The sequence below is a fragment of the Sminthopsis crassicaudata genome, chromosome 4 (genome assembly GCF_048593235.1).
Source record: "Sminthopsis crassicaudata isolate SCR6 chromosome 4, ASM4859323v1, whole genome shotgun sequence".
Lineage (NCBI taxonomy): Eukaryota > Metazoa > Chordata > Mammalia > Dasyuromorphia > Dasyuridae > Sminthopsis > Sminthopsis crassicaudata.
Window position 1 is genome coordinate 414288828 of NC_133620.1, and position 15245 is coordinate 414304072.

At 31.5% G+C, this 15245-nt stretch overlaps 1 protein-coding gene across 3 annotated transcripts in view; it reads right to left on the minus strand.

The window, feature by feature from the left end:
- PLPPR5 (phospholipid phosphatase related 5) overlaps positions 1-15245 on the minus strand; it is a 173602-nt gene that overhangs the window by 28995 nt on the left and 129362 nt on the right. For 2 of the 3 annotated variants that reach the window (XM_074262763.1, XM_074262762.1), the window contains 2 exons: positions 12999-13175; positions 6700-6819 (listed from right to left, as the gene is read on the minus strand). In XM_074262763.1, coding sequence (XP_074118864.1) covers positions 6700-6819; positions 12999-13175 — 297 coding nt within the window. The remainder of the gene's footprint in view (positions 1-6699; positions 6820-12998; positions 13176-15245) is intronic. The other variant, XM_074262764.1, reaches the window with a different exon arrangement.

Consider the following 15245-nt stretch of genomic DNA (forward strand, 5'->3'; position numbering starts at 1 on the left):
TCCCTGGCTGTTCTCCACACCTAGAATTCATTTCCTCCTCTTCTCTATCTCTTGATTTCCTTTACATTTTAATAAAATTCCATGTTCTACCTCTTCCCAAGTCCTCTTAATTTCGATCCTTTTTTGTGTTGCTTATCTTTATTTTATTCTGAACATATCTTGTTTGTACACATTATTTACATGTGTTATCTCCCTTATTAGATTGTGAAATCCTTGAGAGAAGTCCATTTTTTCTTCTTCTTTTTTTTTTTTTTTAATATATTTTGGTCTTTTTTTGTATTCCCAGAATTAAAAAAAGAAGCAAGAAAAAAGTGGACTTCTCTCAAGGAGTTCCCAATCTAATAAGGGAGATAAGCAATTGCTTGATCAATGCGTTCTTATTTGATGCTAGAATGTTGTCAAATACAAAATGTATTACGGTGTACTGGATAAGGACAAAGTCTGAAAGCACAAGTACATTTCTGGAGTGAAAAATGAATACTAAGAAAATATATCAAGAAAGAATATTCTGGAGGTATGCATAGAATTTTTGTTATAATTGTTTCCTGCTTAATTTATATATATGTAAAATGTGTGTGTGTGTATATATATATATATATATATATAGATATATAGATAGATAGATAATTGCACTTAATACCTTTTAGTTTTTGTTACTTAGGTATAAAATTTAAGACAGTATTAACTTTGTATCTGTTTCAAATATCCAAATACAATTGGACAAAAATTGAAAAATATAACAAAATAATCACTTTTGGATTTTTTTTGGTCTACTGGTTTTGACAGATCTTTTTCATTCTAAATCTAATCATTTGAGTTGATATAATAGATGATGATTAATAGTTACTAAAACTGTTGTCATTGTTCAGCATAATTCTAAATATAATTATATATAATATAATATAAGCACAGCTACCTCCCCCCTCACATACACACATTAGCACCGGTAATATTAACAAATTAGGTTTTTTCTACCTCATCATACAACTTAGCTGAGGAGGTCATTTGGTGTAAATATAAATTCTCATTCTTTTTCAAAATGAATTGAAGGTAAATAATTCTTCTTTTGTTGATCAGTCTTCCCAATAATATTCAGGTAGTAGTATGTATACTGCTGTATGATTCATTTTAATTGTGGAACCAGTCTATCAAATATAAGATGTTTATCTTGAAATTCTTTCTTTCTTTTTTTTTTTTTTTTTGCAAATTGTATGGTGTTGGATGATGTATAAAGGCTATATTGGAGATGAAAGTGGAAGTTTAAGAAGAAAGAACAGTCATCTAGGTGTTGTATTTGAGCAATAATCTATCAGATTTACTTGCATTGTTTTTTAACCATACACGATAGGCAAGTATCAATCTATAAAACTAACAATAGCCATAGTATGTATCTATACACAGAAAAATGTGTTTGTGTGTGCATGTGTAGATACATGTGTCTATGAGTTTCTGAAAGAGAAAAGGTCATTATTTTCAACCTTTTCCTACCTCATGTTCAGGGCAGAACTGGCAAGTAGGATGAGAAGACTCAGGCTCATAGAACAAATACTATATTATTATTTTTTAAAATTATCCTTATATGCAATTTACACCCTCTGTTATATCTAAAACATCCTTTATTTTGTTTATGTTCTTTTTTGAGGCTAAAGTTATATGATTGGGCACTCCATACATGTGCATTATGTGTATATGCATATATATATATATATATATATATATATATATATATGTGTGTGTGTGTGTGTGTGTGTGTGTGTGTATGTATATATCTCAACTAAAATCTTATAAGAATGAATCTATGGTGTTTAGTGGACATGAATACATACTGGGCATGTTTTTGTGGATAAATGTTGGACAATTTCCTTAAAATGCAGATGTTGTAATATTCAAACTTCACCATGATTTTGGACAAACCATGAATTTATCCCACAAAAATAGTAATTGGATATATGATATATAATTAAAGTATCAATAGCTGTCATGAAACTAAAGACTGCATGTATGCTATAATTATCCTATAATTTATAGTTTATACAAATCATATTTAATAGAAGGAGCTTGATGAATGTATATGTTTTCTGAAAGAAAACCTTTATCTTTTTTTGAATAAAACTGACAACTGGAAAATGATAAGCTAATGAAGCATCAGTAAACCTTTTGCCATAGGTTTTGAGTTTTTACTATTTCAAGTAAAATAATCAAAGGTTTTTAGAATATGATTTTACTATATCTAAAGAGCAATTTGCAAGACGAGTCTAGGTAATTTCTATCCATCAACTGCCAAATCAATGCACATGGAAAAATATTTATTTCCAAAACATGGAGTCTGTGTTTTATGTTGTAGTATAGTCAACAGTAAATAAATATATATTAAGCATTATTATGATCCAGGCACTATGCAAAGAGCTGAGTGATACAAAGATAGACTAAAACATAGTCCTTGCCCTCAAAAAACTTACATTCTAAGAAAAGAGATATTATATAAATAAGTATATCTCTACAAGATACATTCAGAATAAATGGGAAGTAATTTTCAAGGGAAAGGCAGAGAAGGTCTCTTGCAGAAAATGGAATTTAAACTGAGTCTTGGAAGAAGTCAGGCCTCACTGTAAGTTTAAGCTGTGTCATCTGTAGAATATAGAGATTGGACTATATGACCTTTAAGATTTTTCTGAAACTATTTTTAGGATCCTATGATCCTATTTACTCTTTGCAGCTTTAGATACTGGCCCTAAGGGGTCACAGATTTAGAGCTGGAAGGAAAATTAGAGATTATTTTATCTAATCTCTTTGTTTTAGAACTGAAGTAAATGAGAACATGAAATGTAATGTCATTTGCATAATATCATATAGGTAACAGAAGTGAGATTCAAATAAAATTTCTTTCACTCCAAATTTATGCATTATAAGTTATTCTCCCAGCCTAACCATCAGAATCAAAACAAAGAGTAACCATCTGAACTCAGTCAGAAATTGTTTGAAAATATGGCAATATAAATTAATTCCTGCATATAGGAGGTACCTACTTACAATACAATGAATGAAAATTGACTCTGATTGGTAAATACAATGGGAGATGGACTATATTAAAATGAGGGTCTTGGGTCACCCAAGTCTTCATCAAAGGCATATCAATTTCCATATCACCTCTTTGGCAAAGAGAGAATCAATTCTTCTCTAGACTTGTCTGAGCAAACATAATGAGAAAATAAACATATTAACCCAAATTTGAATTTTTTTTTTTACTATCTGATTAGATCATGGCCTGGGTAAATCTTTTTTTTTTTTTATTTTTTTAAAGTTTTTTTTTTTTATTCTCAAAACATATGCATATGGTTTTCAACACTCACCCTTGCAAAACCTTGTATTTCAATTTTTTTTCTGCTTAGCTTCCCTCATCCCATCCCCTAGATAGCAAGTAATCCAATATATATTAAACATGTGCAATAATTCTATGCATATTTCCATAATTATCATTCTGCACAAGATCAAAAAGGAAAAAAAATGAGAAAGAAAAACAAATGCAAGCAAACAACAACAAAAAAGTGAAGATACTATGTTGTGATCCACACTCAGTCCCCACAGTCCTCTGGGTGCAGTTGGCTCTTTCTATCACAAGTCTATTAGAATTGACCTCATTGCTGAAAAAAGCCACGTCTATCAGAATTGATGATCATATAGTCTTATGATTGCTGTGTAACGATGTTCTCTTGGTTCTTCTCACTTCCCTTAGCATCAGTTCATGTAAATCTCTCCAGGTCTCTCTAAAATCATTCTGCTGATTGTTTCTTATAAAACAATACTATTTCATTATACTCATATACCATAACTTATTCAGCAATTATCCAATTAATGGGCTTTCACTCAGTTTCCAGTTTCTTGCTACCACAAAAAGAACTGTTACAAACATTTTTGCACATATGGGTCCTGTCTGCTTTTTAAAATGATCTCTTTGGGATACAAGCCCAGTAGTGACACTGCTGGATCAAAGGGTATGTACAGTTCAATACATTTTTTTTGTCATACTCCAGTATTCCATATTGCTCTCTAGAATGTTTGCATCAGATCACATCTCCACCAACAATGTATTAGTGTGTGAGTAAATATTTAAGAAGAATTTCCCACACTGATTAATTAAAAAGGGCAAAGACCTTGGTTCTGATTTAATAATTAGTTATTAAATACAAGAGAGGAATATTCATTTCTCATAGGGGGGTTAAGAATAAAAAATATGAAACTATTCATAAATATTAATGTCGCTGCTGATGCCCTAAATGTGAGATTGCTGCCTATAATCAAAAGACTTGATATATTACTGAAAGAACTAAACAATGCCCATGTTGATAATCTTGCTATGAATGAAACCAGAAGCTTAAGGAATTTGTAGCTGAATAGGATTGTTTGTAATTTCTCTTCTGAGAGGTGAATAAAGGAATTGGCAGGGTTGATTTTGTCATGTTCCCAAGGAGAACAAAAACATTTAGCCAGTAGTCATCACTGGGTTTTGGATCTTATAATGCATGTCATGAAAATAGTTGAAATTTATGTGTCAACACTTATTGCAGAGCATGAAGAAATAGAAGAACTCTACAAGGTTCTCCAAATCAGCTCAATATACGTTTTGACCCTTGATTATCATAAGCAAAGAGACATTATGATGAAGAACAATAGTGGGTACTGCAAATATCAGAGAGACATGGCAATAAAGAGTGATGGGAATTATAATGCCAGGAAGAGATAGCAACAAAGTACAGTACTGACTATAACTGTCTGATTATTTGTAAAAACTTTAAGTGGAAGATGAAAGATTTTAATGACAACTCACAAAACAATAAAAATCAATGAAGGTGAAATGAGATTATAGATAAACATGAGACTACTAAATCAGATCATCTCACTGGCCCTTATATAAAAAGGGAAGAAATAGAAGAGAAATGAGTTGATATTCCACTTTTTTCTAGTATCCATATCAGTGATAACAGTGAATCTAACACACTGGGTATCAATCAGTTCACATCTCAAGGTTATATGAAGAAGTAAAAATGATATTAACAAAATATCAGGCTGGGCCAATCAAATACATATAGAAGAAACTCCTGTTGAAGGTGAGGAAATTTTAAAGACAGAAAAGTTCAATTTTCAATATATCTCAAAGTGGATTAAAAAAAATCAATGAAAATGAGAGATAACGTTGCTAGACCTAATGTTGCAGTGGTGCTCATGAAATATTAAAGCAGAAGGTCTTTGATACTAGGTTCATACTAAGTAGGACCATTCATATGAATGAGATTATAAATCCATCAAAATATAGTTGCATGCATGAAATCATTTTATTACAACCTCATTGCTACAATTAACATTTTTAGAAGTCAACAATGGAGCTTTGACTCTGATGGATCCTTTTCTCTGATGTTAGCTGAAGGCTCTTGCTATTTTCTAGTGTAAATATTCACTCATATTTTACAAGATTAAATTCTCTATTATATAATCATGTAAAGAGTTGCATGTAAGAAACAAAAAAAAAACTAAATCAACACAGTTGTCCTATTTTCATGAAAAGTGTTTTAAAAACTCTCTTCAATCTGTGATTTTCCTGTGACTAAACAAGGAGCAATTTTCTAGGTAACAAAATATGTGATATTCACTTCTAAAAAATATTCTTTCTCAAGTGGAATACAGTAATTTTAGAACAAAAATTATTTTCTATATCTGACTGTTCTTTTTGAAATATTGAAATAAAATTTTCCCTTTACTTTTATTTTCTTCCTGAAATCAATGCTTATTGAAATTTTTGAGTTGAGTTTTATTCTATTATGTAATATTCCAAAATGCAAATGCATGCTCACCTAAAGATTTATTCTTCTTGAAATAAGAAAGGCCATATAACATTTACATGATACTTAAGCAATGTAACCTGATGCCCTATTTAAACCCCAAACAAAACAAAATAAGACAATTCAGGACTTGTGAACTGAGTTCTTTTCTCTAATTATTTAATGTGGTATCAGATATTTTCCGAAAACTTCAATTTGATATTTTTATCAGGCCAGTGTCTATGAGCCTCTGTAATTTGATTTCAACATACCTTTCTGAACTTATCTTTCCCCCATTATTTTTCATTAGATTCAAACACTTCTCACCTCATTCCTTTGCCCTTACTATCCCTTTTCTCTCCACCTCCCACATCCCAACCCTAATCTCATGTTTTGTTCCTCACATTATAGTTCTATATGTGTGTATTATATATTACAAGCTTCTTTACAATGTATTTTTCCTATTTCATATCCCAAACAGCATCATGCACAAAATGAGCATTCAATAAATGTGTTAAACTAATATGACCCCCACAAGATTTCTTTAAATTTTTCCTTTTCTAAGTTTGACTAGCAGATATTACTTATTTTGGAAGTGTCAAGAAGCTTTGAGGTTTCCCCCCCCCCCCTTATGTACATGTATCCTTGCTTCCACCTGCAAAAGAAGCACTTTGGGTAGAATAAGTGTTTTCCACAGTCATCTCTTTGTGACCGTGACCTTGTTTAATCTTAAATTAGATTAAATTCTATTCAGATTGTACTGGCAAATCATGGTCGAAATGAGCAGACTCTCTTTCAGATAAACAAAAAAAATCATAAGTGACTTCTTCCCAGATAACAATCATGGTTTAGAATTTAAATGATGAATCACATAGACAGATGTTACCTTTTCTAAGGGACTTTCTACTCGAGGAATGCTGATCATTGGCATCTGTGCCAGATTGTCCATGTGTATGTGTTCATTTTCTGGTTGTCTTCCTTTGAAATTGTTTACCACACATACGACCTAGAAGTTACAGAAAATAATAACCGTTAAATTGAATCCAAAGTGATCACTTCCTGTGGTATCTGTATGGCTAATGGATTGACAATTCTAATTAAGATAACAGCAAATTCAACCACTTTGAAAAGATTGCATAGAGGTGAAGTAAAAGTTAAATTTATCTTCTCTGAATATGTCTGGTGGACTTTAATTATAAATAAAATTTACACAAGTATTACATAATTCAGAAAATAAAGCTCACCACTTGCTCTACCATTCAGTTAATAATGACTTTGCTTCTCAACATTTCTCACTAAATGTGTATGATTCAAGTATTGTTGATGCTCAAATCAATTCAAGAACATCACAACCCTATGCATGTTAATAGCCCAATGACATTTCCTAATATAGCTCACAATTTAAATGGAATTCATTTCATATCTCTATACACTATAAAACATTTTACAACTGGAACCCTTCACAAACTCAGTAGTTTCCCATTTAATAATCATATTTATTGTCTGTTTATAAATTTCTTTTATACATCTGACATTTTCATAATAACTCACCTGGGCTATTGTTGAAACTAGAGATGCTATAAAGGGAATTGATCTTGTTACCAATCGCTTTGTCATCTTGGTTTTAAATTCATTTAAGAATATTGTGGTAGGAGAATTTAATTTCAGTGACATGACCAATATATGTACTAATGTTGGCTTATATAAATTAATGAATAATATACTGTCTACTTTTCTCTGCATTTGTTACTTATCATTTTAAAATTATTATTTCATTATTCTCTGTAGTGAAACAGGAAAAAAGTTCAATTTTTGTACAGTTAAAATATAGCAATTCTTTTTCATAAATGTTTAATGTATAATTACAAATTTAAATTACAAAATTCCATAGTCTCTACTGGGAAGGCTTTTATTTAAGAAGGCTTACCACCAGATTTTCTCCAAAGGCCAATTAGATTTTTGGTTGCTATCCAGTTTTATAAACAAAATTACTCTGTATGAAAATAAAACCATACTATGGAATGCTAATAGCTAAGAAAAATATCTTTGCACATTGCTATTCATTTATTGTCACAGACATTTCCAATGAGGATATTTGATCTATTCTAATGCCATAAAGATATAAATATTATATATATATGTTACCAAAGTTATTGTATATATATATATATATATATATATATATATATATATGCATGTATGTATACATACACTCTCTATAAAATCTTATGACTAGAAAAGTCTTTGAGCTGTAAGTTATTCAAGTCAGTTTTATATCTTAAAGCTAGACTATACTTAAACCATCATAGGTATCTAAGAATCTATTTCATTTTAAAAAGAATTATTAGGGAAAGATATTTTTGATCATTATCTTTCTCCCATCTGACTAACCACTTATTTCACATTATTTACCTTCACATACTATGTTCCAGCTAAATAAGCAAAGATGTTTCTCCTCCTAACTAAATGTTCTATCATCTCCCATCTTTACACCTTTGTATTTGCTGTGCTTTCCACTGAATAATACAACCCCAAACTTCATTCAAAATTCAGCTCCAGTGCCAGTGCCTTTGCAATGCTTTTCCTAACTCCCTTCAACAATTCAGTTGTTTATATTCACTTCCTCCTGATATCAGAACATATTTACTTATCTGCATTTAAATTTATCCTGTACAGAGAATATAAGATTCTTGAGTGAGGAATTATGGAAAATACAAATTCTTTGAAGGCAGGGAATGTTTGTTCTTTTGAGGGGAGGGCTCTTTGTATTATTTGGCACATAATAGAGATTTAATAAATGTCAATTTAATGTAGTTTAATTGTTCATTAAAATAGAAAGCTAGGTGATATAGTGGGAAAAGCTCTAGGTCAAAATTAAAGAAGTAAAATCTGAGTAAAATCCAGCCTCATACACTTTTTAGTTGTGTGATCCTGGGCAAATCATTTAATTTCTGTTTGTCTCAGTTTTCTTAACTGTAAAACCACTTCCTAGAATCAAATGAAATAATATTTGCAAAGCCATTAGCAGAGTGTCAGGCACATAGTAGGTATTAAATACTTGTTTCCTTCCTAATTCCACTGCAAAGTCAAAGTGGTGTAGCAGAAAACATCATTACATTAGGAGCCAGGCTGAAGATTCTGCTTTGGCACCAAGTTTCCTCATTTGGGAGGATTGGATCCTATTATTTCTAAAATCTTTTTATCTCTTAGATGCTGTGATCCTATAATCCTTGACAGTAGCTAATATAACTATTCATCACCATATCTTCTATACATAATAGATAATATCAAATATGGGTACAGTTCCTTATAATAAAAACAGTCAAATATTACTTTAATTGAAACATGCAACTTCATTTTAAATCAAAAAATTCTAGAGATTTTAGAATACTATTTACCCATATTATTTTCCCCTGAATATTTGTTAGCTCCTACCACAAAACTAATTTCCTTTTTACTGAGATCTTTTCTGATTCCCCAGGTTCATTTCTTCCTGTCTGAAGCCAAATAGCATTTAATTTTACAGCCATACCCTGCACTTACTATGTAATATTATCCATTATAGCTCTCTGTCATCCTATTTCATCATACCATGAGGGAATGGATTCTAAATCTTTGTGCACTTCATGCCCTATGACCAAGAGCACATTTTTACAAGATATAACTGTTAAGATTCCCTGCGGGAGAGCAAAGAATGCTAGGTTAGAGGCCAGAGAACAGAGGTTCAAATGCATTAGAAATTGGGGGTAGAGATGGGGCACAGTAAAATAAAAGACATGGACCTTCATTAAAAGAAATTACAATTAACTATATCTAGAAAGGGAGACTACAAAACTACATGGGAAATTGGGAAGGTCAGAATTAATAGAGCCCTTCATTAAAAGAAATTATAATTAACTATAGCTAGAAAGAGAGACTACATAACTATGTGGAAAATTGTGCAAGTTAGAATTACTAGAAAGGTATGGAATGATCATGGGAAGAGTTTCATGAAGAAGGTCATAGAATTAGAGCTGAAAAAAAAACACTCAAAGAATATCTAATTAAATTCCTTTTTTATCCCAGTTGAATAAACCAAGGGTAAGAAAAATTACGTGACTGGTCCAGGATTATATAGATAGTGAGTAGCAGAAGCAGGATTTGAAACTAGGGTCTCTGACTACTAAATTCAATAGTCTTTCTCTAGTACTATTCTGCCTTCAAAAGACTTGAACAGGGTCTTGTCTAGTTAAGCTAAATAAAGAAAAAAATATTTTTGGAAAAGGAAAAATGTGAACACATGAATAAAAATGAAAATGAATGTGGTATACGTAAAAGGAATATAATGTTGATTGGAGTGGGAAGTAAAAATTAATGAATAATGGGAAATAAACTTGAAAAAGTAGAGTGGGGCCTATTAAAGCTAACACTGAAGGCTTGTACATACTTCATTTCTTGTTGAATTTAACTGAATTGACACTATCCAATCGAGGAGCAATGAAGAGTTTTTAAGAGGATGAGAAAGACCACTTAGTAAAAAAAAAAAAAAAGGCTTGAAGTCAGTGAGGTCAGTTAGGAACCTCTGCAAATCCTGGGTAAACATAGACAGAGATTCCACAACCCTGGGAAATGTATTGGCTCATAAGAGCCAATGGGAATGTTTTCCCTGGTTTATCACAATATGGAACTCACACTGTACATGCCTGTGATGGTAATTATATAGATCTTAGGATCCACACTTTAGAGATGGAGGTTCCTTATAGACCTTTTATTCTAATCCTCTCATTTTATATATGAAAAAGATTGAGGTCCCAAAAATTCAGAAATTTGTTCAAGGTCACATAGCCTCCTCCTCTGACTTCAAATCCAGCATACTTTCTACCATATCTTAGAATGGACATGAGGGAATAGAAACAAAATCATAGATACATGGAAAATATAGTCATTGGTAGTTTGACTCATTATAGAGAATCCACAAATAACATAAACTAACATGACGTATTGTTGAAGTTGAGTGATTTGGAGAAGGCCAATACTACTAACAGAGACAGAGAAATTGAGTCAAATTAAAACAAATTTCATTTAGGAAATGTTTGAGAATTCTAGATACCTTTTGAGAATATTGTAATTAGCAAAGATTGGAAAGCTAGGATTGAAAATCACTGCTTTAGGGATAAACATTTAGTGGTAGTCAATGGAAACAGATGGGGTCCACTTTGAGAAATGCTTAAAATACAAAAATTATAGTTACCAAAATAAGTTATCTGGAAAAGAACATTTGTGATATAAAAGCATTTACTCCAGGCTTTTAAAAATATTAACTATCACAGTGGATTTTAAATATTTGTTTACAAGAAGCTTTCAAAGTACTGTTTGTGTCATATGGATTCTTCAGGAGAGAAGCTAGCCTAAAGAATCAAGTTTTCCTCTCTTTGAAATTATTTTTTAAAAATTGTTTTATAAGATATAAAATATATTAGAGCCAGACTGGATGCTGGAATCCATTTGCACTAACCACTTCATTTTACTCATGAAGAAACTGAGCCTTGAAGGGATCAGTCATTACATACCAAGTGAAGACCAGTTCACTAGGGAACATAGTTTTTAGTCTTCTACCTGAAGTGTGAGAAATGAGTTAAAAATATGATTTGGGGCATTATTTACTGTGTGATCCTGCACAAGTCATTTTACCTGTATTTGCCTCAGTTTACTAATATTTGAAGGGTACTAAAAGAATTGATTTAATAGGACCATTGTGAAGATAAAATATGATAGCCTTGGTAAAGGAATTAAAGAACTGTATAAATGGTAGTTATTATTATTACTAGACATTAGATTTTTTTACTTTTGACTCAGTTATTTTTCTATTTAACCATTATGCATTCCTTTTATTTCACATTACTGCTCTTCATGCACACTTTCTTCTAAAGAAGGTGGCTTATTAACTGTTGCTAATATATAACCTTCCCTTCTCTATCAGTGCTTTTCACTGAGAGTCCCCTTAATCTGGAATGCACTCCCTTACTAACTTCTTCACACCTATTCATCTCCATAAGTTTTTTCTAAAAATTATTTTATCCTCTACCATGAAATGAATTGCCTTTTCTATAAAAACTTTCTTAATTTTCCAGATTTATTATGACTTTTTAAAATAATAAATCAAATAGCATTTTATGTATCACCCTATTTCCAGAGCACTTATCATTCAAAACAAGTCACATATCCCTTCTTATACAAACCCTTTCCATATCCTTCCCAATATTAGCACATTAAATTCATGAATTTACTTTTTATTATATTATATAGGTTTTGTATTTACCTATCATCTGTGGAAAAAATGTATTTCTCCAGTAGAGGCTGATAAGCTCCTTGAGAGAGAGGTCTCATTAATAATCACATCACAATTATTAATATAGTACTTATATAGAAAGTGCTTTGACTGTTATCTCATTTGTATCCTACAGTAACACTTTAAGGTAGGTAGTATGATTCTTCCTGATTTACAGATAGAAAACCAAGTCAGACAGACTTGCTTAGGGGCACACATCTATTAATAGGCTGAAGCAGAAATTGAACTCAGGACTTCCTGACTCCAAATTCAGTGCTCTAGCCACTGTGCCCAATAGCTTCCTCTTTAAAATTTACTTTTATTTTTGTACTTTCAGGTCTAATGCAGCCTTTTATAAATGAAAGAAATTGAATCATGTCATAGAGCTGGGAGTTGGAAATAAGATAAAACTGAATTTTAAAATAACAATAATAGCAGCTCACATTTATATAATGATTTGCACTTAGCAAAGTACTTTCCTTACACTATCCCCATGAGTTGGATTATATAAGTATTATTATCCTTATTTTGCCTCTAGATCCAGTATTCTGTCCATTACAACCAGGATGTTTTGTACCTGTAGGAGAATAATATTGGTTTAGAGTTCATGAATTCTAGGTCTGTCCCATTTTCAAGGGCATAAGGTCATTTTATGTAAAAAGTGGGTTTCAGGAAACATATTCACAATCATGTTATTTAGAAATGCCATTTAATCTTCATCAGAGAGAATGAGGAGAATACTATACATAGGTCCCATTTAATTTCTACATACAATAGTGAGAATTAGTATAGTTTTTACACACTCATTTTCTCAAAATGGATAATGCAAATTCACTTGCCTCAATGCAATGCAATCAAAATCAGCCTCAAGTACTCACCAAAAATACTGCTATAGATATTCCAACAAGAAAACCTGCTATCACATCTGACCAATGATTTCGATATTCTGCTACTCTGTTGAGTCCAGTAAGAAAGGCCAAACACATTAAGCCCAAGCATAGAACTGGTTTAGCAAGTCTTGTTCCTTTGGCTTTTATCGTGTTGGTAATGTACATCTGAAATGACAAATGGAAAAGGACAAGATACTAAGCAGTCTATATGCCAATCTAATATATTTCTGTCAAATTGTCATTAATTCAGAGCTAGAAGGGAGTTTAGAGGTCACATAAAACAGCCCTGTCATTTCACAGATGAGATAATGGAGACCTAAACAAATTGTTACTTGCCCAAAGTGAAGAACAAAGTTGCAGAATCAGGTTCTAAACTCATATCTCTGGACTTTGAATCCAGTCATCTTTCTAATAAACTACTTTATTTCTAATGTATGCTCTATGAAAAAATATGTATGGATAATGTATCAATATGTCCATAAAGTTGACTAATATCAGTTTAATTAAGCTTATTGCTATTTTAATGAAAATGACCATAAAAGTACAGATGAAATGATTACGAATAATTTAATTTTACTTACCCACTGATAACCTTTTTTAACCCAATATTTAATTAATAATCCATGTCTGTGCAGTATTCATATTTAGAATGGACAAAATAATGGAATCTGAAAGCTGTAACTGACTTCAGAGTCCAACCAACCACCTAGTCAAAACTTTATCTGAATAAGACACAAATATCATACCCAATTTGTGATCATATAGTAACATTTGCTTAAAGACTTCAAGTGAGAGGGTGATATCAAGGTTCCAAAGGCAGTCAATCTCACTTTTTAGTAGCTACAATTAGGAAATGTTTCTTTAGATTAAGCCTAAATTTGCTTATTTTTATCTTCTACACATTTTAAAGATAACTCACTGTAATGCTTGTTAGCTCTATTCTTGAAGGGTCATAGGATCTTTGATCAAGGACTGAAATGGATCTCAAAGGTACAAACCCTTCATTTTACAGATGAAAAAATTGAAGCCGAGAATACATAAATATCTAGGCCGAGATCACAGCAAAAGTAAGTGGCAAGACCAAAATTCAAGCTGAGGTTCTTTGATTGGAAATGAAGGGTCTTTCTGATTATATCTTTCTATCTCCCAGGGATAAGTAGGTCAATCTTAAATCTCTCTTTCACATCACATGCCTTCCAATTTTTATAATCAACTGTCATATCCCTTCAAGGCTTTCCTTTCCATTCCCACTTTTTTCAACTGATCCTCATATGGTACTGAATCCAACTTTATGCATAAGTTAAAAATGCACATTGGCAAGGCATATTGTATCAAAAATATTGGACAACATGGTAACAGAATAATAATATGCATCAAAATATACTATTCTGAAGAGGGAATTTGGAAAAGTTTGTGAAAAAAATCAATGGCTTAAAAAAATGAAGCAAAACTGTGGTAAGAAGTATATTTCAGACAGACTAAACAGGGAGAAAATCAACATGAACTAAATAATTAGGCATATCTGATTAGATTGTAAATTCCTTGAGTGTAGGGACTATCTTTTGTGTCTCTTTTTGCATTCCAAGTGCTTATCCAAGTCCCTAGCACATAGTAGGTTCTTAACAAATGTTTAGTGATTAATTAACTAACTGATAAACTACAAAACCAGAAGACAAGATTGACAATAAGGCACAGCATTTACCTAGTCAGTCACTAAACTATAAAGCTCTTTTAGATAAGATTTAGAGAAATGAGATAGATAATAGTATTGTTTCTTTATTCTTTTTTATTTTTTATTATGGCTTTTTATTTACAAGATATATGCACGGATAATTTTTCAGCATTGACAATTGCAAAACCTTTTGTTCCAATTTTTCCCCTGCTTCCCTCCCCCCCTCCCCCAGATGCCAGGTTGACCAATACATGTTAATTATGTTAAAGTATATGTTAAATACAATATATATATACAAGTCCATACAGTTATTTTGCTGTACAAAAAGAATTGGACTTTGAAATAGTGTACAATTAGTCTGTGAAGGAAATCCAAAATGCAGGCAGACAAAAATAGAGGGATTGGGAATTCTATGTAGTGGTTCATACTCATTTCCCAGAGTTCTTTCTAGATAATAGTATTATTAGATAAATTAAGAATCGGCTAGCTCGTGGCAAAGAATGATTGATTATTAATGACTGAAATAATCTGGGAGAAGTTCTTTAGTGGAACAACAGAGCACT